The following is a 25,000-nucleotide window of genomic DNA, read 5'->3' on the forward strand; positions in this document are numbered from 1 at the left end:
TGGTCTGAGCGCGTGGAGTGCTTCTACTTCAACTGCAGCAGAGAGGAGAACGAGACGTGGAACGGGGACCCCTTGCACCCTCTAAATTATTACTCCATCCCCCTGCTCACGGCCATCACAGTGGCGTGCACACTTCTGTTTCTGGTCGGGGTGGTCGGCAACGTCATGACCATTCTGGTGGTAAGTAAGTACCGGGACATGCACACCACCACCAATCTGTACCTGTGCAGCATGGCCGTGTCCGACCTGCTCATCTTTCTGTGCATGCCGCCGGACCTCTACCGCATGTGGCGCTACAGACCCTGGCGCTTCGGGGACGCGCTCTGCAAGCTCTTTCAGTTCGTTTCCGAGTCTTGCACGTACTCCACCATCCTGAGCATCACCGCGCTGTCCGTCGAGCGCTACCTGGCCATCTGCTTCCCGCTGCGGGCCAAGGCGCTGGTCACCAAGAGGCGAGTGCGCGCGCTCATCCTGCTGCTCTGGATCGTCTCCCTGACGAGCGCGGGGCCCGTGTTCGTGATGGTCGGAGTGGAGCGGGACTACGTATGGGGCGGGAGCAACGAGTCGAGCTTGGAGCGGGAGGAGAGCGCCGGGGACACACGGGAGTGTAAGATGACGCACTACGCGGTGGAGTCGGGCCTGATGGGCGCAATGGTATGGCTGAGCTCCGTCTTCTTCTTCATGCCGGTTTTCTGCCTCACGGTGCTCTACGGCCTCATCGGCCGCAGGCTGTGGCAGAGACACCGTGAGAACATTATGGGCTCCCGCGTGGCGCATCGGGACAAGAGCAACAGGCAGACCATCAAAATGCTGGGTAAGAAGAACGTGTTGAACTCCTGTTGCGCTTTTACGCATGCTTTACGCTCGGCCAATTTTGTAGTGAAAAGGTGGGTGACCCTGCATTTTTATCAAGGCCGCCCTACACGCAAAATCAAGTCAATAAAGATCGACTTGAAATTGAAAATGAAGTCAAAACTTTTAAATTCCTGATACATATGGCATTCTGAAAATATTCTCGCTTGCTCCTTTATATCCCCCTTTTACTTCTCGCCATTTATTGGTATTTATTCCCTTCCTTCTTTCTTTCCTTCAGTGGTCGTCGTGTTTGCCTTCGTCCTGTGCTGGCTGCCCTTCCACGTGGGCCGCTATCTCCAGTTCCGCTCCCTTGATGCTCCGTCCCCGATGCTGTCCGCTCTCTCGGAGTACTGCAGTCTCGTGTCCGTGGTGCTCTTCTACCTGAGCGCTGCAGTCAACCCCATTCTGTACAACACCATGTCGTGGAAATACCGATGTGCGGCAGTGCGCCTCTTCGGCCTGACCGAAGGGCCCCGACCGCGCGGACGCACCGCCAGCACCCTAAAAGGAGAGGGCTGCTCGCCAGGCTGGAGGGAGTCCACGGTTAGTCTCTAAATGACTTTGAAGTTTCGGACATGGACATACATTTTAATCTCAGTGTTGAGACAAGATAATAATTGACTTTGGGGATGGTTGGATGTCGAACTTTTCTGTTTCGGGAACAACGGTGGATGCATGGCTTCAGTTATGACTCCCTAGTCCCTGAATTACGACGCGCTCAAAGGAACACTGAACATCGATCCTTGGTTATCAATCCAAGTTATTGCTCAAAGCAAGTGCCATCTGCTACTCGTGCATCATAGTCTGTATTCATTAAACAACAATAAACATTCTAGCCTTCAGTGCGCACTGCGCATGCAGATCCAGTTAGGGCCTGGTGATCCCAAATCAGAACAACACGCCAAGCAGTAAACGCAGTTGAAGAAGCACCGCACACATATGTCGAACATAACGATCACTGTAATTGCCTTATGATGTGATAAAATCATATTCTGGATGACAAGGAAGCACTGTAGAACTTTGAACCACATATCTGCTCTTCATTCCAGAGGACAGGTTGGTGTGTGTGTGTGTGCGTGTATGTATGTATGTATGTATGTATGTATGTATGTATGTATGTATGTATGTATGTATGTATGTATGTATGTATGTATGTATGTATGTATGTATGTATGTATGTATGTATGTATGTGTGTGTGTGTGTGTGTGTGTGTGTGTGCGTGTGTTTGCGTGTGCGCTTGTGCGTGTTTGTGTGCGTGCGTGTGTGTGCCTGTGTGTGTGTGTGAGTTTGTTTGTGTGAGAGAGAAAATTAGAAAGACAGACTCAGGTGTTTTGTCTTTTGCAACTATTCTCTTGGTATGAGGTAACAGTATATATTAAGTGTAAACAGACTAGTGTGTAATTTGGATGTTTTGAAGTTCTGCTTGTGAGCAGAGATGAATGGTTAATCTAGTGAAGGCCCTGCGGCTTGGCCATGCATGCCTATATCGTGTAGTATGCTAATGGACACATTCATATAAGAAACAGATCGACTTGAACAAAGAAGAAAACATTTGAATGCTGAGGATTCTACAAAAAAAAAAGTAGCCTAATGATCGAATAGGACCAATTTGGTCTCGGTGGTGAATAACGCTGTGAAAACATCCCAAAGAACATCGGCGGTCGGACGACTTAAACCCTACTTTCAGTCACTTGTTATCTCTGTGAAACAAAGCTCTGTCTCAACAACATGTTATTATATGGTGGTCATCGTGGGTGTACCAAAGGTACGAAAATAATTCATCATTACTTCTATTTCCTTAAAGGGACACTTTATTTAACTTTTTTTTTTTTCATTCCAGCTGGAACAGTATGTTCACTAGCTTTTTAAAGTTATATGGAAATGTATGACATTAGATATTGGATTCGAGAGCGGGAAAAACAACAACATAAAGATAATATAAGAATAGCATCCAGTATAGCCTTAATGGGACAGCTGGGCCTTGTTCAGGCCCAGGTGGAATTCCAAAATGAAAAAAGCAATTAGAGACCTAAAGAATCGGATTACACGTTAAATACTCCTCATTCCTCATTCCATTTCACGAAGTGGCGTGTCACTTTTATTATTAAACATACTTGTGAAACTTTCTCTAAAGAACTGTAGATACCTACTCCAGTTTATTGTTTATTCTGCTCTATAGAGGGGATTATGATATGTATGCCAATATGGGATGTATGTTCAGATGACTTTACATTTGAGGTGAATGACTTTATCTTGGGAAAACCACAACAATTCCACTGTGAGGAACGGGAAAACTGTGGAGTTAAAAAAAGTGATATAGTTTCATGCCTTAACTTGTGAATAGATCCTTTGTGTGGTTTGTATAGGGCTGTTTGTTTTTTTAATAACTTTTCATCCATGCAGTCAGTGCTACAGTCTTCATGGCTACGCATTCATACTTGAAATCTCTGAAAACCAACGCACTCACACACACAAACAAACACACATGTATGTGTATGTTAATGAATGTACCCTGTTATATACACTGATGTCATTCAGATAACATTTAAGTTTTAAAGAAACATTATAAATATTTCCTGTTCAGGGGGGGGGCTATGCGTTATTCAATGGATTATACATTTCTATAACTGTTTGTTTATTATGTTGATGAAAATGTCTTGTCAAAATAAACAATAGAAAAGTGACCATGTGTTCTTTTTTATATCGTAAAAGAAAAGTTGCCACTGCAGGTCTAAAATGTTTTCAGTGTTTCACTGTTCAATGTTAGGGAAAAAAGTTATGTTCATGGACAAGTAGAGTAGTTCATATAATAGACTGCTCTTCTACTGAAGTGTGTTAATAAACTGAAAGTGGGATACCAATCAACAAGAGTGGAGAGAGAGAGAGAGAGAGAGAGAGAGAGAGAGAGAGAGAGAGAGAAAGTAAAAAGCTAGATCTGACAAATTGGCTTAAAAGGTAGGATTAACCTCTGATTAAAAATAAAACGTAGTGACCAATACACGTCCATCAGTGTGCCCCCCAAGACCTTCGGAGTGTGCATTAGCCCGGAGCGTTGGCTGGGAGTGGACATTTGCAAATGGAAACATGTAAAAGCACGGAAGATAAACATTAAGCAACAACACAAATTGTGAACTCTTGTGTCATCGTGTTGGATGGAGGTCAGGGTCGCTTTTGATTTAACTTGGAAGAGATCATGATTAGAGAAAAACAAAAAAAGCTTTTAAGTATGCTGCGCAATCTGCTAGGAACACCCTCCAGAATGACTTAAAACTATCGGAACTGATCTAATTTGTTGCCTTTGGCTCTTTACTAAAGGACTTACTATATGGAAATGTTGAACATTGTTCCTGTGTTTAATTCCTCCCTTGAATTCCCCTAACTGTCCTTAATAGTGTGCAAATTGGGAAAATTAAAAAGCACAGATGATTTTTTTTTATTAACAACACAAATTGGGAACTCTTGTGTCATCGTGTTGGGTCACCTTTTATTTAGTGTTGAAGAGATCATGATTAGAGAAATAGACGGAATAAATACGCAGAATGTCCAGGTCAGAAAAAAATTTAAACATTTATTGGGCATAAATATATTATATATACGCTACCGATACAGTTATGTCTTACATACATAGGGTAGTATTTGCAAAATCTATACATTAAAATTGATATGGCAGTTTCTTTATATGATGCATATGAAATTGTCTAACATTTACAATACATGAAATGCATGATTTTTCTGTATTTTCAATTTCGTAGACTATGACAACATTGGAATGTCTTGATTTTTAATCGTGAGGTAAAAATATGTTTGTTTTTGTTGTTTTGCTTAGAAAAGATTGAAATACCTGTGTTTCTCTGTACTTTGTCAAATCGCCAATCTCTCGGCCAAAATCTCAATAAGAAAAAAACTAAGAAATTAAAGGAAAACCAGGACCACTCCGAAGGCACAGACATGAAGTTGCTAAGCAATAATCTGTCTGTCAATCTTGAAAACCCTGCAAAAGGACGTGAAGGAGGGAAGAAAGGTTGGCGGTCTACGAACTAGTAAAAAAAAACATTACAAAAAAATCCACAAAACAAAAACAATGAAACAAATACGAAAAGTAAGGGAGTACCTAGCCCGGGAAACGGTGTCGGGGATAACCGTTGGGTTGACGTTGGGCTAATCAATGCAATTATTTACTGGCCTGACTGACTTGTCTAGCACAGGGCCAATCATGATCTCACTTGAGTAGGGTTGGAGGGGTAGGGGGTGTCGGCTAACAGCAAGATGCTTTAAGGAAGGAGTTTAACATATTATACTCTAACTAGCGTAACGTTGGGTTACTAAACCACTAGGACATTTCACGCACCCACTTCCTGGCAACCCCCCCCCCCATGCAATAGAGATGCACACCATGATACACACACGACGAGCACATCAGAGGTTAAGGCACCGGTCGAGCTATCCTCCCTCCCCCCCTCCCTCCCTCCCTCCCTCCCCAACTTTGCCATCTCCCTCCCACCACAGAGGGGGGAGAGAGAAAAAAATATGTATATATATACATAAACTATTCAGGGGTGCACCGATGCGCCCCAGGGGAGGGGGGGCGGGGGGGGGGGGGGGTGGACACCCTAAATCTCTACCCCGCTGGTGTTTTGACTCTGCAAGACTAATGCTTTGCTCTTAAAAAAAAAAAGTGCTTAAACGCTTAAATTCTTATTTCTCATTACAATCGTATACTATAGCTCTATAGATATCTCTGTATATCATCTCTTAGCAAAATACTGGATACAAAATACTCACTACAGCTATAACCAGCGCTAGCCTGGAACAAGGAATCATCGCTTTCATTGTCGAAACCCTGCCTGAAATCATTGTTTTGATGCTTTCGCCTTTTATGCACCTTTCTGCATAAAATCAGGTTCTCTTAGGGGGAAAAAGTGAGTAAACATAAAAAAAATGGCACATTTCTTTTTGCAATACAAATAAAGGGAAAAGAATACAAATGAAATCATCCGAATAAAAAACGGTAATATGATGAAGAAGTGTAATCACAGATCCAAGTTAATGTGTTTTTTTTCCTGTCCTTTTTGAGAATAATAACAACAATAGGTATAGTCTCGGCGCTGTGCAGCTTACATGAGCATCACAGAACCCTTTAGACGATCCAAAATAATGCAAAGGAAATAAAAACGATAGGAAAAGGCAGCGTCGTCGAGTCGACACCAGAAGCGTGAACTTTGGCATTAAAACCGTAAAAGAAGAACCAGGAGCTTCATTATAACACTACCAGAGAAAGGAAAATATATCAAAAAAACAAAAGCCAAAGGCAGCTACATAGATCCCATAACATTTTGTTGGCTAGGTCTGCTACATATGTCTCTAAAGCATTACAATAAAACTGCTTGGCAGTTATCACGGCCACTGAGAAGAGGAGATGAAGAACGACGACCGATGAAGAGTGAGGAAAGTACAAATAAGAATGTAGGCATTTGGTAACAAACTGCGACGCAGAAATCTTGCTTATGATGTTCCCGACAGTTTAATGGTAAAATACTTTAAAAGGGTTACTGAGACACGGAATGCTGGCCTTTTTATAAACATACATCCATTAAAAAAATTAGAAAGGAAGAAAATAAAACGTCGTGCTACAATAATTTTTTGTTTTCTATATAACTACACTTGTCTCTTAATCTTTTAAACAATAAATAAATGACGATTGCACTGTAATTGGCATGTAAAGTACTGTATGCAAATATATAGTATAAATAAGAAAAAAGAACTAAGAAAAGACCTATACCTTAATTTTTTTTCCCATCAACTTTGGCAAAAGGTAACTTTTAGCGGATAGACCACTTTGCTTAGTGACAAAAACAGGAACAAGGCACAGCGTGGAAAGAGGACGATACAGTGTAAAAAGGACAGAATGGTGAGAGAAAGAGAGTGAGAGAGAGACAGAGAGTGAGAGACAGAGAGTGAGAGTGAGAGTGAGAGTGAGAGTGAGAGAGAGAGAGAGAGAGTGAGCGAGAGAGAGAGAGAGAGAGACAGAGAGTGAGAGAGAGAGAGAAAGAGAGACTGCATCGATGGTAACGAAGTTCCTAACATATAGATATCCTTCCTTGTAAGACCACTTCCCTGAGGTGCGTTACAGGTCGCCAATCACAGTGGGAGGTGGAGATGTGGGCAGGGCAAGCAACAAGGAACTCCGCCCCCCTACAACCATCTAGTTCCCTCCTCTTTGTTCTTAGTCCCCCCCGTCCCCCCCCCCGTCCCCTTGGTTTAAAAGTAGACCTCTGGCACAGAAAATAAACCAGACTCTGGGTAATGTAGTATGCTCGGTCGAAGGCTTGTTTGGTTAGTGAACATTAGCTCTAATCCCCAGAGCGTACGTAGAGCGGCCCCAGACCCTACCACTGCTCTGATTACTGGTCAATTAAATGACCTGTTGCAGAGAGAAGAGAGAAAACAAGAGAACGAAGGAAAGAGATGTACAGAGAGAACGGGAGGAAGTGTGTGTGTGTGTGTGTGTGTGTGTGTGTGTGTGTGTGTGTGTGTGTGTGTGTGTGTCGGGAATAAGAAAGTGTTAGAATAAAGTATACCACAGATACTTATGGGGGAAGCGTTGAGGAAATGAGGCAGCGGAAGGAATCCTTAGACCTTAGTTAGAAGTATTGATTCGCCGACTTTGCTCGAGAGCTAGGTCAGCCGGCTGCTTGGAGGGTATAGGGTAGGGAGGGTAGAGGGTCTCAAGCTAACTGCTAACATCTATGGTTGTGGTTTTGCTAACACACAGCAGTATTATAGCTGTCTAGCTAGTTATGGTCTGTGATGCGCACGAGCCATACACCAGTATTACAAAAAAGAACCTTACCGGTGTGCAAGCTAGGGCTCCGATGCAGCCAATCACATTCCGAGCTTCAATCCCAAACACCGACCAAAAACGGATGAAATCTTATTTCATCTTATTTAAAAACCTTGAACTGAGACCAGTGTTTAAGGGCTGAATTTCTTTGCTGTTCGCAAACTAAAATAGACTCCCTCCCATTCACTTAAGCCGTACTCCCCAAGTTACCATCACTTATATTACAATACATCTACAGCATTTTATATATATATAAACATATATATGTATATATATATATATATATAAATACACACATATATATATTTGTTATAATATCTATTGGTTGTATATATATATAATATATAATGTTGGTATGTATATTTGTAAATATATATCTTTTTTTATTTTATCTATTTTTACCGGTTTTCCATTCTTTCTGAAGATATAAAATCAAAGGATAGCAGCATCTTACATCACGCATGGATTGCATTGCTTTGGTAGCTGAGTAAAAGAGTAAATTAATGGTAAATCTATGTTTCTCATTGTCATTGCATGTGTGCCTGAAATGTCTGCATTACATATCGGCATTCTTGTTTCATAAATGTGTGTAAAAGTATGTGTATTTGTGTGTGATTTCAAGCAACACAAAATAAATCGGTATTTCCTTTATGTCAGTATATGTTTGCATGCTTTCTTTGAATATGGATGGGTGATTTGATTTGTCTTGTTTTGTTTCAGATAGGTGTAGACTGCAGTTATCGATAAAAGGCTGTAAATTGAACTGGACTGCATAATAACGTACGATCGGCTAAAGCTTCAAAGGCCTACCTTGGAATATGGCTGAATAGTAGTATACTGCAGCAAAAACAACAGAAAAAGAAGTGAAAATCAAACATCCGATAACAATCACAAAAAAATTAAGGCAATGACCGTCAAGAAATATATACTTTTGTCTAATTTGAATATGTTGTTTCTTTTAAAAAAAGATATAAAGTAAAACATGCAAGTCAGTTCTGAGGAACAACTGCTTTGCTACCAGCTATTTTCTTTCTCTTAAGGCTTGGTTATCAGTGTTCTTCCCAGCCGATGTTTGGTGTAAAGATCGGCGTCCGTCTACGTTTATCCATATCGAAAAAGAGACACGCAAATGATACTAAGACAGACAGATACAGAGAGAGAGAGATTGAAAAAAATATTGAATGATCCAGGAAAAAGACAAGAACAAAAGACAGAAAGAGAGACCCAAGGAAAACCCGAATTGGTGCTATGAATAAAACGTACGTCACGTTCAGCGGTTTACTTCGAGTGTTTGCAATCTTGGATTTGATTTCGGCTTCTTTCGTCGACTGCTTTTTCTTTTTTGTTTCTTTTTTTGTAGTGTCTCTCTCTCGTGGGTAGGTTTTGATTTCTCTTTCCATCCTCTAGTAATATTTCCCCCCTCGAGCCCTGGCCCCCTTTAGTTCATGAACAGGTACTGCAGCAGGCACGCAATGAGGATGGAGAAGCCGGCGAAGACGCAGACGATCAGCGCGGCGAAGCGCTCGTCGCTGGAGATGAGCCCCGCCCCTTTACCCGCCTCTGCGGCGCACAGCTCCGCCCCCGCTGACATCACTTCCTGCCGCCGCAGTGTGAACAGGGAGGAAGGGCTGAGCGGCCCGCACATCTCCTGGGCCGAGTCCTGGCACAGGCGGCTGGCTGCCACCCTAAAGCGGTAGTCTGTGTTGCCCTGGAGACCGGAGATCTGGAAGACCGCTTCCTCTCCCTTAAACACCTGAGGGATGGGTGGAAGGATGAAGAGAGGGAGAGAGTGGGACACACACAAACACAGAATGATGAGAAAGAGACAGAGACAGAGAGAGAGAGAGAGGGAGAGAGTGTGACACACACAAACACAGAATGATGAGAAAGAGACAGAGACAGAGACAGAGAGAGAGAGAGAGGGAGAGAGTGTGACACACACAAACACAGAATGATGAGAAAGAGACAGAGACAGAGACAGAGAGAGAGGGAGAGAGTGTGACACACACAAACACAGAATGATGAGAAAGAGACAGAGACAGAGAGAGAGAGAGAGAGGGAGAGAGTGTGACACACAAACACAGAATGATGAGAAAGAGACAGAGACAGAGAGAGAGAGAGAGGGAGAGAGTGTGACACACACAAACACAGAATGATGAGAAAGAGACAGAGACAGAGAGAGAGAGAGAGAGGGAGAGAGTGTGACACACACAAACACAGAATGATGAGAAAGAGACAGAGACAGAGAGAGAGAGAGAGAGGGGGAGAGAGACAAACACAAAAACAGTTATTGCCACGCTTGAAAAATAAAAACATAGCGCTCTCCTCGTTGAGGTAAGCAGTATGCGGCCCAGGTATCCCTTTCTTAACAACTTATATGGATACACAAATAATTATACAGCATGTAAAAAAAACTGCCTATTTAGTCTATGTGAGTGAATAGGAGGTCAGCCTGAAATGTAAAACTAAGTTTATGTTGAACACATCCCTTCAGCAGCCTGGCTCACTCACAGACCTGCTGATGAGAACTCCCTGACTGCTATAGTGTGGTTCTGGAGGGGCTCAGAGGGCAGATGGGCCTCCCTAGGTTAACAGGGAACGGGACCTGCCCCCGTCCAAAGATAATCCATCATGCACACAGTGTGATCGTTGGATTTGGCCAGAAAGAAACTTCACTAGCAAATCAGCAACCTCATTCATGCTGAAATTAAGCATAATTTAACAGGGGGAAATTACGATAATTACCAAAAGAAACGTCCAAAAATACACTGATCAAAAAAGATTTTCAACTAGGCTTCACCTCCCGTCCAGTTTTTGAGGTCATCTTTACCCAAAGGCTTTAATTACCATGAATTACTTGAATTGTTAGATAAACGTCGAATATATATATATATATAGTAGAGTGGAGATTTGGCAGGTGAAGCAGCAATACGGCCCTTCAGCTGAGAGAGTGAGAGCCCCCAGCCTGGCACACAGCCTCCCTTCAATCGATTGTCATTATCAAAGTCCCTGCTGATCCACACACACACACACACACACACACACACACACACACACACACACACACACACACACACACACACACACACACACACACACACACACACACACACACACACACACACACACACAGACACACACACACACACACACACACACACACACTCACTCGATACTGGCGTCTACCGGCTCATAAGACCTCGCTGTTCCTAGTCTGCATAATGAAGTCAAATGGACACATTACAGCGATGAAGACAGGAAGGAACATGCTGTGCATGTGTCCGCCCCAGAATGAGGGCGAAACCAGAGAAAATAAATGAGAGCAGGAATAAAGAGAGCGAGAGCGAGTTAGAGTTAGTGATAAATAATAGGATGGAAAAAGGAAGAAGATCACAGACACAGAACTATTCACATAGCCTCATTATCGGTAATGATACTGATATTTACAGTGATCTTTTGTTTTTGATTGAGGTTTTATCACACATTGACAAATCCAAAGTTCTGTTTGATCGCCTAAAACCAGCATAAACGGCTAATCCAGTGTCTGGGTACCATATTCCAACCGCACACCGTGTTAACAATCAATATATCGTCAGGATTTTTGTGAGAGGATTTCACAAGAAATAGGTCACTACTACCTTGATCATTCTGGGGGTAGTTTAACGTGCATCAAACAAAGACTAAACCCATATATTGAGGGATCAAACACTATCAGGGTTCTCTTGCACATCAAGACTTGCCTGCCTCAATGTAATGTTAATATATTAAAATATGTTAATATAAATCAGATACTTATTCTCTTATCGCACCCTATGAAAGCAGGATCTTGTGATGATGCTATTGATGCCATTGCTATTCAAAAAAACCTTTTCAGAAACCCAAGGATAGATGCAGGGCTACAATAACACAGATAAAATACAACATTTATAATGTTATAAGGGAGAGATATGGATGAATACGCTACTATCTGAGAAATAAAGGAAAAATGTTATGAAGTAAAAATGTTTTGCCTTCAGCTGATTCCTGAATTGACCATGGATTAAGCACCCAATAACCTTGGCCTACATAGTGTAGTGAACACAGCGGTGAACATTAGAAACATCCGCAATGGACTGAGCTGGTCTGACTAGGGTTATCGTTGATGGAGTGAAGAAGGGTTTAAATTACTGGCTTTAAAATCAAGAGGAGCTCATTTGACTGTTAACAAAATGCCGTATTTAACGCACTATCATGTTAAATAGCACGTTAAATAGCCATCAAAAACTGCATCTTTTACACCATTTTGAAATTGAGAAAAACTGGCATTAAAAACTTTTTTACCTGCAAAAACACATCATAAAATACACCGGTGTAAAATGTGGCTTTATGTGTGTGTGTGTGTGTGCGAGTGAAACACCAACCTGTTTGTACTCAGACTCTCGTCCAACCAGAACCTGCAACACGTAGCTGATGGGGTCTCCTCTCATTGGTTGGATAGTCTCCCATGTGATTTCGCACATGTTACCCTCCACCTGGTGCACTCTGGGAGCTGGAGAAGGAAAACATGTAATTTAAATCAGCATGTATTCAATTGTAGCATAGTGTAGTTTAGTGCAGTATAGTTTCTCATATGGCCTTCTTCCAGATACATGAGCTGGCTTGCAGGGCTTGGAATTACAACAGGGATAACCGCCTGATGGGTTGTCTTTAAATGATGACACGTTTGTTGTTTTTAGTTTTATGGCCTGTCGGGAAATGTGATTGATTCGTTTAGGAGACATTTAATATATTTGTTTTGTTACAGACAGAGGGAACACACGCAATTATATCCACTGTTTATTTCAGATTAGTCTCGGTTACGCATTGCACATGTTTCACACATATAACTGAGTACCACATGGTGTCCTTGATATCTGAAAAAAGAAGGGTTGAATGTCCAGTCTTTAGAACATGACTAATCTGAAAGAATTCAACAAGCTATAAGCTTTGTTTTGCCAGTGAATATCGTCCCCCTTATTGTGTGTTTAAAAAAAACATTATGTAATGCCAATGGCCCTATCCACTCATTTTCTTTACTAAACAGAGCACATTAGAAATCAAATATCTCAAGCTGACAGCATTTTGAAACCATCACAGAATATCCGAAAAACATAAAATGCATGCGTCAACAGCATCTTTCATATCCTAATACTCGTGCTGGGGAAAAAATGTTTATTGATTGATTGATTGATTATTATTATTTGAAAATGACCTTTCATGGCGGGTGGGACCGACTTGGCCGTGATGAAGGTGTGTGTGGCGGTGAAGGGCCCCTCCCCCGCCGGGCTGGTCGCCTGTATCCTGAAGCTGTAGCTGCTGGACTCAGTCAGCCGCTGCACCCTGTAGGTGTGGCTCGGACCGCGGTAGATTGTCACGAACCTGGGGGGACGGGCCGGGAGAGAGGGAGAGCTTGGTTTATTTTTCCACGGCGATATCGCTTGTTGGTATTTGATGAAATGTAATGAAATATAATGCATGTAAATGTAATTCAATTTAGATAGTGGGGGAGAGAGAGCTTTGTTTATATACAGTACATTTTCTATTTAAATAATTATAATATATTACATAATTATTTGATCACAATTCTTTATATGTTTATATAAAGCTTGTTTATATTTAATTAAATGTAATGTCATGTAACGTAATGTATGTAATTGAATTAAATTCAGAGTAGTGGGAGAGAGAGAGAGAATTAAGTAAGGATTTGACTATGGAAATAGTGCCGAGAGGGGATATATATCAAAACTCACATCTGGGGAGAGAGGGGGGAGTTTGAAAATGCTCATCGGAGAGGACGGAGAAGGAAAGGACAGGGTAACGTAGGGACAGGAATTGGGGAAGAGTAATGGAAGTTTGCAGTGGAGGGGATTGATGGAAAGCCTGTCAGAGAAGGAGGTAGGGGAGTTGGATGTCACATGTTCCAGTCCTAAGAAATTTACAAGGAAAAAGAAGGTCAGGTCCATTTCTCAACCAGCGGTTGTTTTTTTCATGAAGGTCAAACGAAAACGAACTCTCTGGCTTCTGCGGAGGAGCAGTGAGACAAGAGGAAATGTAGATGAATGGAATTAGACTGTCGAGGAGAAGACGGATGGTGAGAACACACACTGTGCGCGTGTGTGTGATTGGGCCGTGGGACCTCCAGAGCACACACAGAGAACGGGGGAGGGAGGTGGAGAGAAGGAGAGAGGGAGAGGGAGGGAGCATAGGCCCCAGTCAAACAACTGGATCTGATGTATGAAGGACAAACTCTTGAACAAAAAAATAAACAACATAAAAACTATCAAACTGGCTTCTGCCTTGAATGACAGATGACGTATGGATGAATAGGTGAATATTGGGATGACTGAATGGACAATGGAAAAATGGATCGGTTAACTGATGAAAGATGATAGTTTAGTGGATGGGTGATAGATTGAGGGAAGTAAGGATGGATGAATTATTATCAACGGGCGGCGAACAAAAAGCCCTCCGTATGCAATTGGATGGACCAATAACCAATCAGGAAATTTTGACATATCGCTGTGCGTAGGCGGTTGAATTATACTTTGACCAAGTCCTGTGGGAAGTACGGCAATCTGTCTTATCGACAAAAACTTTAAGTGCAGTTGTTTGTTCTTCCTTTAGAGAAAAATACACCGTCAAGTTATTTTATCGGACGATATCGGATTCAACAGACAGTCAAATCCAACGCGCCCCGTATCAGATCAAACGGTTGTGATTAGCCCGACCTGAAGCCAGGTCTGCTGGGAATCCGCCTGAACCGGAGACCAGCTGCCAGAGAAAATCAAATATGAGCTGGCTGGTTTATCTGGATCCGAGGCTAGTGGATGACGGCAGGAAGGATGCGTGGATATAAAACGGACGGTTAGGAGAGATGACTCGGTAGATTAATGAGGATGGATGGACCGTGGGGTGCAGCCAGCTGGAATGCCAGAAAAACGGATTAAAGGATCAAAGACAAAAGGGGGAACATTTTGTTTTCAGTAGTAAACTCCAAAGGGGGACGCGAGGAGGAGTAAGTGACTGGAGAGAGGAGGTTCACTGGAGTCAAACTGATAAACGGTGACTGGGTGAAATAAAATGGCAGAGGAAATGAAGAATGAGAATCAGGGGATTAAGAGTGGGAGACAGGTGGAATTAAAAATAGAGAGTGGAGAACATGATAGAGGTGTGACTTGGAGAATGGAGTTTTCTCGAAGGAGACTGAAAGCGGGAGATAGGGAGAGAGAGGGTGGCATAGATGTAGGGAGAAAGGTAGGGATATATAGAGAGAGATATAGATAGAGAGAGAGAGGGCGGTAAAGATGTAGGGAGAAAAGTAGGGATATATAGAGAGAGGTATAGATAGGGAGAGAGAGGGAGAGAGAGGGCGGTATAGATGTAGGGAGAAAGGTATGGATATGTACAGAGAGGCATAGATAGGGAGATAGAGGGAGAGAGATATGCAGAGAGAGAAGGGTAGAGAGAGAAAAAGGCAGAGAGGGAGGCAGGTTCAGAAGAAAATAATGAGAAAGAGAGTGAGTGGTAGAGAGCAAATAGCACATAAATCTGAACGCAGACGCAAGTTCATCTTCCAAAAAAACACATTAATTTCTCTTTCTAAAAATTTATTCTCATATTAATTGGCACGGTAAATGTCTGTCCTACTCAGATATTTTTTGCCACATTTGACAGGGGTATGCTTGAAAGGACTCCGCCATGTATATACGTGTTTGTGTGTTAGTGTGTGTGTGTTTTCCCCAATATGCTTTGTAGTAAGAAAGTAAGTATCATTTGGACAAAGCAGAGTGGCAGGACCAGGTTCAACACACACATACACGCACACACGCACACACACACGCACACATGCACACACACACACACGCACACACACACACGCGCTTGTGGCCAGATAAGGGCGGAGTATCTGATGCTAGAATTTTATGGTGAAAAATAAAAGCATACAGAGAGGGGTCAGCTAAAGTGTATCGTTGTTATTGCGGGGGTCTCTCGGGATTTCATCTATGTACGTTCAAGGTTGCCCATGGTAACCCCAGGAGGGAGTGGGAGGCGGAGCCCTCCATTGATCACAGAAGAGGGATGGATGGATAGATCCATGGATCAATAGAAAAACATCAGAGAAAATGGAAGGATCACGGAACGATGTAGAGAGAGAGACAGAAGACGGATGGATGAATTGGCGAAAGTAAACAAACAATAACTATGATATTAAAACGATGGATGAGAGGACAGACGAAGGTGTCGATCGACGTCAGAAGACACTCCCAAATGTCTGGTGATATCAAGTAGAATCCTGGATTAAATAGATTGATGAAGCCAACACTAACCAAAGAGATCCTAGACTTCCCCCTGAGGGGAATAGTTAAAGAGATACAGAGATGGCAGATCACAGACAGATTGTTGGCTGGATGGACACAAAGACAAACAGACACACCGATGAACAGTGGGAGAGTGGAAGAGAGAGAGAGAGGACAAAAAAACAAGGAGAGTGGATGAATTGCAGGAGGGAAGAGAGGTAAGGAGAATACCAGATGAGGAGAGAGGAAGGTGGAAAGACAAACCAAAAACAAAGTCACACAAACAGACGCTAACATCATTTGGGTTTTTTGCATGTCCCAGAACAGATCCATTCCATTGGTAAAATAAAGGACAAAGTAGATTTGCCCGCTGTCATCGGATCTGTTTGTTTACCCACCCGACAGAACGATTGGTGGGGGAGAGGGAAATACACCGGGCTCTGTTGCCATGACGATTTTCTGTAATAATAATAAATAAAAGTAATAATAAATTAAGGTCCACTCTGCCTCTAACTAAGTGAGTAACTACACAGTATGGGGTGAGGGGCGGAGAGAGGTCAACGATACGGGGACAAAACATCAGGCATGTGACAAGGCCTCCTCTTTAGCTCATGATTTATTCATACATGAACACATTGAATGGTTCCTGGACCCCTGGGCTGGTTTTGAGATGATTACATTAATAATAATTCCACTTTCTTGAGAGTGTGCGAGACTAGGGCCTGATAATACGGTTAGGGGTCTGGGGGTACTCAGCCTTTCAAGAGCATTTCCAAAAACAATCAAAGACACATAATTACCTGCCCTTTTAATTAACATCAGCCATAATGAACATTCAATCTGACCCCTCAATGTCTGACCCCGCGGGGTTCTTCCACCTACCCAAGTCCTCTACCACTCCTCAGTACCCTGCACTGGCTACCAGTGGCTGCCACAATCCAATTCAGGTCCCTGGTACGCGGCTATTGTTCTGCTAAGGGTTTGGTCCCGTCCATCACCAAGACTTACTAAAACCATCCACCACGCTCCTGCTCAAACATCTTGCTACTCCCTTTCTCAGGGGGGCCCAAGCTGCCAATCAACACAATCTAGACTGCGGCGGTCCTGGCTCGCACAACGGTGGAACGACCTCCCCACTGACACCAGGACAGCAGGAACCCTAGCCATCTCAATCGCTCCTTTCTACTGCACATAGAAAAATATTATTTGCTATCTCTCCTGTTTAGATAGCAATTAAACCCTTTTTTATTTTTTCTTATTTTATGTACTCGCAAGATTCTTGCACTGTATGGGTTGTATCTTGATGGTTGAATGTACTTATTGTAAGTGGTTTCGGACTGAAGGGTCAGCTTAATGAAAGTAATGTAATGCTGTGGACACATACACACATCTAGACACGTACGTACACACACGCAAGCACGCATTTGTAAAATTTCAGCAATCACTACCTAGAAAGGAATAAATTCTGATTGTATGGAAATATGAGGACAGCATCTCCAGGAACGTAAGCCTTAAGACGCATTAGTGGGGCTATTTAAGATGCACGACAACGTGAAAAGTCTTAGCAGAGCCTACTATGTGTGAGGCAAACACGGTGACAGTTGACTAGTACATTTTATGACACAGAAATTAAACTAATCAGTTCAGAACAGGGTGCTCCCTCTAGTCAGAGGGAGGTTGGGCAAGTAAGTGCAATAGGGGGAGGGCGAAGGAAGTCGACTAGTAAAAGTGAGGGGGGGAGGGGGGAGGAGAGAGAGAGAGAGAGAGAGAGAGAGAGAGAGAGAGAGAGAGAGAGAGAGAGAGAGAGAATTTATATGCTTATACGAGATGTTGTAATTTTTGTAATTTTTATAATATTGCACATTTTACTTTTTATAGAACTTTTATAGTATAACACATGTATAGATATTTTGTATTTCACGTTTTATACTTATTATAATATATATTATACTACATACCTGACCTTTTTACTTTTTATTTTATAATGCTGTTTATTTTATTGTTCACCTGCTTTGGCAATGCAAATGTATATATTCTCATGCGAACAAAGCTTTTTTAAATTGAATTGAAATTGAGAGAGAGAGAGAGAGAGAGAGAGAGAGAGAGAGACACAAGTAAGTGAGGCAGCGAGTCAAAAAGGGGGGGATGTAGAAGAATCGCGTAGTAAAAGTGGGGAGAGTGAGAGAGAGAGAGAGAGAGAGAGAGAGAGAGAGAGAGAGAGAGAGAGAGGGAAAGAGAAGAAGGAGCCACCTGTGGTTCTTGTCCTCCATCTGTAGTGTGTAGACCATGTCGTCGGCCAGCAGGGCCCGTGCGTGCAGCCCGCTGGCGTTCTCCCCCCACTTGAGCTTCAGGCTCTGGGGGCCGGCCGCGGCGCACTCGAGGGGGGGCGGGCTCGGTGGAAGGGGGCGTGTCCTCGCCAGGAGAGGCGGGCTCAGGGGGCTGGAGCCAATGGCATTGACCGCCTGGATCTGCACCCTGCAGGGGGTGACAGACAGGAACAGAGGAGGTTCAGTTCAGTTCAGATCAGTTCATTCCAGGTCTCGATAAAATGGCCCTACTTGACATTTTCAAATCGTGCGACTTGTATTCAGCCCCCCACTTCGGTTTGTGGCCATCACCTGTTCTGCGTTCACAAATCTTCCACATAACCATCACTGAGGTAATCAACTCCTCTGCTATCCGGCTCCATCTTCCACCAAACTACATATCCATGTCTCCCGAACCAAAGTACTGTCACCTTCATTTGCCCCCCCCCCCCCTCCTAAAACCCCCCTGCTGGCCCCCCGGCTGATGGCCGGACGATCAAGGGGATCCTGTGGGTTCATCGTGGCAGCAGGCTCTGCAATATCCGCTCTGGTCCTCAGGAGAGGAGCGGACATGTTGGACCCCAGTCAGACAAGACTTCCATAGGCCGCATCCAAGCCGACCAGATGAAACCTCTCAAGAGGCTCCTTGGTGGAGCTGTCTTTAGTGGAAGTTTGGATAAATCCACAAGGTTTTTGGCTTGTTACCTGTTTTTGTCTATATCTGGAATATTTGTAGCCCTCTGCACAGAATCAAAAGGGCATCTTTCCAGTGTACATACTGCTGTATTCATTGCTGCAACTTCTCACACACACACACACACACACACACACACACACACACACACACACACACACACACACACACACACACACACACACACACACACACACACACACACACACACACACACACACACACACTCACGATAAGCTGAATAATGAGCATATGGGAGAGCTTAACCATGTGGACTGTTTGGCACGGTGTGCGGTTTGACATTTACTCTGTGATCCTGCAACCTTTTCTCATAATTCATGCAGCTGAACGAACATACAGGACACAAAGGGCAGCACCCACCAATCCCTCAGCCAATAAGCTGAAGGGCTGATGATACGCTATCTTTGTGGTTGATTCAGAGTAATAGTTAGAGATTTCAGAGTAATAGTAAAAAGGATTACATGCTTTAATGTTAAAAAAACCTTATTATCATCAGATTGTTCATTGCTGCAAAAGCGCTTCAGCCTCTGTCAAAAAGGCCCGGTTTAAGCTAGTCTGATTAGGGCCACCGTCCCAAAAAGCCCAGTCTGATTGGTCGGCTGGCCCACTCTGTTGTAATTGGTCCAGAGCTTAGCATGTGTGATGTCAAGCTCCCGCCCCTGGGTCCTGAGCAGCAGTAAACATTGCAGTCCTGCGGCAGTCTTTTCACTGTACATTATTCTTTACTTAAAATATACTGTTTTACATCTTCTAAAACTATCTTATTTGAAATACATGTTCCTACTGACCGAATAACATGCCCTATGAAGTGATATTGCCTCAGGAGTTACTTGCTTTATTATAAAACAGTATTTGTTGTTAATCACTTAATTAACTGAATCAACCAGGTTCCAGTCCTACCTACCCCCTACCCTCCTACCTGGAAGTTTGAGTCTGTACACCCTGCAGAACATCAACAATACTCTAAGAGCTGACTATGGACCTTTTAGGCGCAGGTCAGAGGAAGAGCACGTTTTCATTGCATTTAATGAGAAACAAGTAACTGTCTAAAATTAAGTCTGAATTGTGAGGTTTCGTTTTACCACAGGAAAACACATGAAAATAACTTAGAACAAAGAATTGACTAAGAATTGGCGGAAAAAAGCCTGCAGAAACATTGCAAAAATCCTGCATCGACTGTGTCGGTTTTTACTGTGCCTCGGTAGAATGCAGCGAACACAATGAAAGGCTGTTTTTGTACTGATGAGCGGTGAAAATGAATTGTATACACTTTATCTTCACTCAACCACCTTTGGGAAGTTAATACAAACAGTTTCTAAGCCTGTTTTTTTTACAGGCTGGACAAAAGGACGTGTTGCTCCGGTATAATAGTATGAGCAGAAGTTTAAGCCATTTAAAATTAAAGGGTGGAAAATAATGGGTTTATGTCAATTTTTTAAGCCAGATATCTGAGTCATCCGTTTAGAGGAACGGGGTTGATTGTGACTGCTTAATGGCCGTTGCCTCCGTAATCTGCGATTTCTCTCTCAGCACCCACCGCATTTTGCAAGTCGGGGCCTGATCATATCAAACTGTTTTAAAATAAAGCTTTGCCCTTCCGACCCAATGGGGGCCTCAAAATTGTGTGACTTGAGCCGACCCACACTCCACGACAATCAGAGTGCCAATCTCCCCCCTCTCCCCGACTGAGTCAGCAGACACCTTATCGGGGGTCGGTCAGTGCGTGGGGTGCCTAGTTCACAGTGGCATCACAAATGAAGTCGTCCTCAACAGATTCACGAAACATCACTTCATGTACTAATGCTTAATCATGATTGGTTGAACTAGAAATCGAGGAGGTAGTGCCACCGGACATTTCACTTTTCATTAATTAGCTGTAGCCTAGCTTAAAACGATTTGTGAGTCTGCGAAGGAACCCTTCCCCGGGGGGGACTTTAGCTGAATGGGTAAATAGGTCAGTGCTTGAACTCTGTGTCACAATCGGACAGTATGCAAACACACACACGCACACACACACACACACACACACACAAACCGACCTAAAGAAAGAAACACAAAAAGGTCTGAATAACACCATTCAGATAACAAGTAGCCTATAGATGCCCTGTGAATAACATATTGAATTACCTCACCACGGCATACATACACACATTACTGTCTCTGCTACAGAGACTATGCAACAGAGGAGGGGGACACTGCCACATTAAACAACCATGTGGATGAAAACAATGGTGTGTGAGTGAGCAACTCACACACCATCCCCGCTCCTCTGTTCCAAGAACTGTTCACCCAATGTACTCTGCTCCTCAATTCCATGAAATTATTCAAACAATCACACGCACGCACACGTGCACACATGCACACATGCACACACCCACACACCTGATCTGCTGTTTACTGCTCACTGGATTATTGCTCAACGACACTGATGACAAACAGAGGCTCTCCATAACATCTGAATCAATAGACAACAGCTTTTGTGGTATAACTTTTGTGTGCACCCGTGAAGAAGGAAGGAAAAACTCACAAAAATAAAAACCTGAAAGAAAATTACACTGAGAGTCTCTGTTGGCATGGGCTAGTCTAAAGGTGGGTAAGAAGTTTTTATGGAGTTTTGAACTGTGTGCGTGCGTGTGCGTGTGCGTGTGTGTGTTATCTACCTGTACTCGCTGTCAGGCTGAAGGCCTGTGACAAGGTGACTGGTGGCGGTCTCAACGTTGATGGTCTGGTCCTCCATGGTGATGACGTAAGAGGTGATCTCCGCCCCGTTGCTGCTGGGCTCCTCCCACTTCAGGTAGAGGCATGTGGAGGGGGAGTGGTCTGACTCCGAGGGGGCGGGGTCCAGGAGGCAGAGGGAGATGACGGGGTCGGGATTGGTCGCCGGGGTCTGGAAGCTCACCAGCTCGCTGTAGGGCCCAGCCCCTGCCTGGTTCACCGCCTTGGGGGGACAAATGGATCATTTAAACCGTGTAATGGTGGACTCGTACATCACATAATAAAGGGAGTCAAACAGGACTAAAGTTTAAATCAAAGAGTTAATTTATTTGTAATGGTACAAAACAAATGTCTTGGGATGATTGGTGATGATGATTGGGAAGATATGTGTAGAAAGAATTTGTTAAAGCAAAGTACCCATGTGAAAGAGTACATCAGTAGATTGCCTGCATCAACCAAAATGGTGCCCAACTGAAGGAGAGTGAAACCCTGCTTATATAACCCCACCCCCAGTACTCAGGTGTGGTCAATGAGGTCATTAGGATACCGAGGCCCAACCCTGCCCTCGTAGTGGCAGCTATGACCAAAAGGGAGTCACAACCTGCACTTTGTCAGTTTTTGCAAAGTGGGTGAGGCAATAGCGAACCGGAATAAAATAATTTATAGAGAAACATTTTCCCGGATGGATTTAGTCGTTACATGCAATAGAAATGTGACCTAGTGCAGGTTTAACTGACAAAGTAGTGGTTTTACTAAAAATGGAGGGAGAAATAAATCAGAGAGGGTAAGAAAGCAAAATGATAGGATAAGGACCTCATAGAATTTCAAAAGTTGCCGCAAGAACATCATTATGTTTGACTTACTGCAGCACTTTCCTATTCTGTACCCTTTCACACTATTAACAAAGTTAATGTTCTGTACTGAGCTCTAGAGGGGACAGCAAGGTGAACAATTTAAATTCAAATTGCAAGAAGCACAAAAAAACTGAATCCTACCTGGAGGGAAAAAAATACATTGTGGACTGGGTAATGGGCCTACATGGTCTACATTTAGCATTTGCGTGGTTGCAAAGCAAGCCACAATTTTGTTGATCTATGTGTTCCTATTTCATTATTATTATCCTGCGTAATTTGTTGTAATTATATCCGCCTACCTTTTTAGTGGTATATATACACAAAATCAATGAAAACTTGTTATCTGGGCCTTATTTGACGTGCTGAACCTATTTGGATCAAGGACCCGTAAAATCCTTTTTTTACCTTGAACGTTTTGTGTGTGAGTGAAGTGGAGCATATAACACTGTGTGTGTGAGTGGGTTGTAAGTTTGCACACAACAGTGTGTGTGAGCGGAGTGTATGTTCACATGTAGCAGCGTGTGTGTGAGTGCAGTGGATATACAACAGTGTGTTTGAGCGGAGTGGATGTTCACATGTAGCAGCGTGTGTGTGAGTGCAGTGGATATATAACAGCGTGTGTGAGCGGAGTGTATGTTCACATGTAGCAGCGTGTGTGTGAGTGCAGTGGATATATAACGGCGTGTGTGAGCCGAGTGCAGCGCGCTCACCTGTAGTCTACAGCAGTACGACGTGGCGGGCGTCAGCTCCGAGAGCTCGCACTGCGTGGCCACGCCCGAGTAGATGACCTCCATGGGCTCCTCCTCCCGGCACCACTCTAGCCGGTACTCAGAGATGTCGGCGCCGGATCCCTCGGGGCTCTGGAGAGCACACACAGAGCCCAATCAACACCGACAGTCTGGTCCACACCCATCAAATTCATAACCGCCATCTTGGAACCTAATCCATCATCCTTCACCCTCCCCCCCCGTCCATCCAACTCTTTTTATTGGACCCTGATCCCCTCGTATTGAGACGACCTTGTTTGGCCGGGTGTGATTTGATGAATTTACAAAATTCTTCATCTAACATTTATAGAGACATGGCCATAGAGCATATCCACATATACGCTGTGAATACTTAAGAACTAGAAATACAATACCTAATAACTAAAAATACAATAGGGATCAACAGATATTCTATGAATACCTAACAACTAGATATACAATAGGTATCCACAGATACTCTGTGAATGCCAAATGACTAGAAATACAATAGGTATCCACAGATACTCTGTGAATACCAAAATAAATCCTGAAATTCACAAGCACGCCTTTTATAGTGTAATCAATAGCTAATGTAGGCATCGGGAAAGTGCTGGACAAACAAATGGCGCTGGGGCCCCTTGTCAACAAAAGTCCACGCGCAGATCAATACACACACAGTTACTCTGTGATCCTTTTTTCTGATTAATCGACTGCAGCCACACAGCGGTGTTCCGTCGAGTGCTGACCACATGCAGTTCCTTTTATCGCTCCATGAAGCCATCTCACTCTCCCCCTTTACCATCTCCGTGCCACTCTGAATCTCCCCCTCCCCTCCCCTCCCCTCCCCTCCCCTCCCCCCACTGATGGTCGTTTTTTCGTGCGTCACTCCTGCTCCAGTGGTTGATGACCCGTCGTGAGACTGGCCTGTGGCGCCTGGGCCAAGTTCAGAAGCACCTGTTCAGAAACCTTCTCTGCTATCAACAGCCACCGTCCTTTAGTTATTTTGTTATGATGTTATTATTATGGTTGTGGAGCTAGTATTTACTGTGGATGGATGGAAACAGGAGGGTTGGTTAAAGGATTGTACTGCCTGGTTTTACACCTGCTACTTACCGACTGGACCAATATCATTTTGTTGGCAGGGGGTTTAACTGAAACGTGATTGGCTCATTAGGTGAAGAGGGCCTCAGCCGGGATGTTTCATTACTCGACCTGTTTCTAAAATCCCTTGTTGTTTTTACCCGGGTGTGTGTGTGTGTGTGTGTGTGTGTGTGTGTGTGTGTGTGTGTGTGTGTGTGTGTGTGTGTGTGTGTGTGTGTGTGTGTGTGTGTGTGTGTGTGTGTGTGTGAGTGCTGTGTGTGTGTGTGTGTGTGTGTGTGTGTGTGTGTGTGTGTGTGTGTGTGTGTGTGTGTGTGTGTGAGTGCTGTGTGTGTGTGTGTGTGTGTGTGTGTGTGTGTGTGTGTGTGAGTGCTGTGTTACCTCCCAGCTGAGTGTCAGGCAGGTGTGGCTGGTGAGGGTGATGAGTGGCGCCCCACACTGGCCCGGGGGTCCTGCTGCAGTTGTCACCTCCGTTGGCTCTGAGTAGATTCCAAACTAGATGGATACAACATGGACAAGTAAGCCTTAGGATTGTGTATGTGTGGGGGTTGTGT

The 25,000-nt window shown here is 43.6% G+C and overlaps 2 protein-coding genes across 3 annotated transcripts in view; one reads left to right on the forward strand and one right to left on the reverse strand.

Moving 5' to 3' along the window:
• ghsra (growth hormone secretagogue receptor a) overlaps positions 1–1,826 on the forward strand; it is a 1,835-nt gene extending 9 nt beyond the window's left edge. Inside the window, exons 1-2 of the mRNA XM_056589945.1 lie at positions 1–814; positions 1,094–1,826. The exon at positions 1–814 is cut by the window's left edge and continues 9 nt beyond it. Coding sequence (XP_056445920.1) covers positions 1–814; positions 1,094–1,410 — 1,131 coding nt within the window. The 3' untranslated portion in view covers positions 1,411–1,826. The remainder of the gene's footprint in view (positions 815–1,093) is intronic.
• A 3,613-nt stretch (positions 1,827–5,439) lies between these two features.
• fndc3ba (fibronectin type III domain containing 3Ba) overlaps positions 5,440–25,000 on the reverse strand; it is a 51,764-nt gene continuing 32,203 nt past the window's right edge. For both annotated transcript variants that reach the window (XM_056589944.1, XM_056589943.1), the window contains exons 18-24: positions 24,828–24,941; positions 23,313–23,462; positions 21,694–21,971; positions 18,263–18,487; positions 12,928–13,094; positions 12,098–12,225; positions 5,440–9,450 (exon numbers count right to left, since the gene is read on the reverse strand). In XM_056589944.1, coding sequence (XP_056445919.1) covers positions 9,136–9,450; positions 12,098–12,225; positions 12,928–13,094; positions 18,263–18,487; positions 21,694–21,971; positions 23,313–23,462; positions 24,828–24,941 — 1,377 coding nt within the window. In that variant the 3' untranslated portion in view covers positions 5,440–9,135. The remainder of the gene's footprint in view (positions 9,451–12,097; positions 12,226–12,927; positions 13,095–18,262; positions 18,488–21,693; positions 21,972–23,312; positions 23,463–24,827; positions 24,942–25,000) is intronic.

This window comes from Gadus chalcogrammus, chromosome 5 (genome assembly GCF_026213295.1).
Source record: "Gadus chalcogrammus isolate NIFS_2021 chromosome 5, NIFS_Gcha_1.0, whole genome shotgun sequence".
Taxonomy (NCBI): Eukaryota; Metazoa; Chordata; class Actinopteri; order Gadiformes; family Gadidae; genus Gadus; species Gadus chalcogrammus.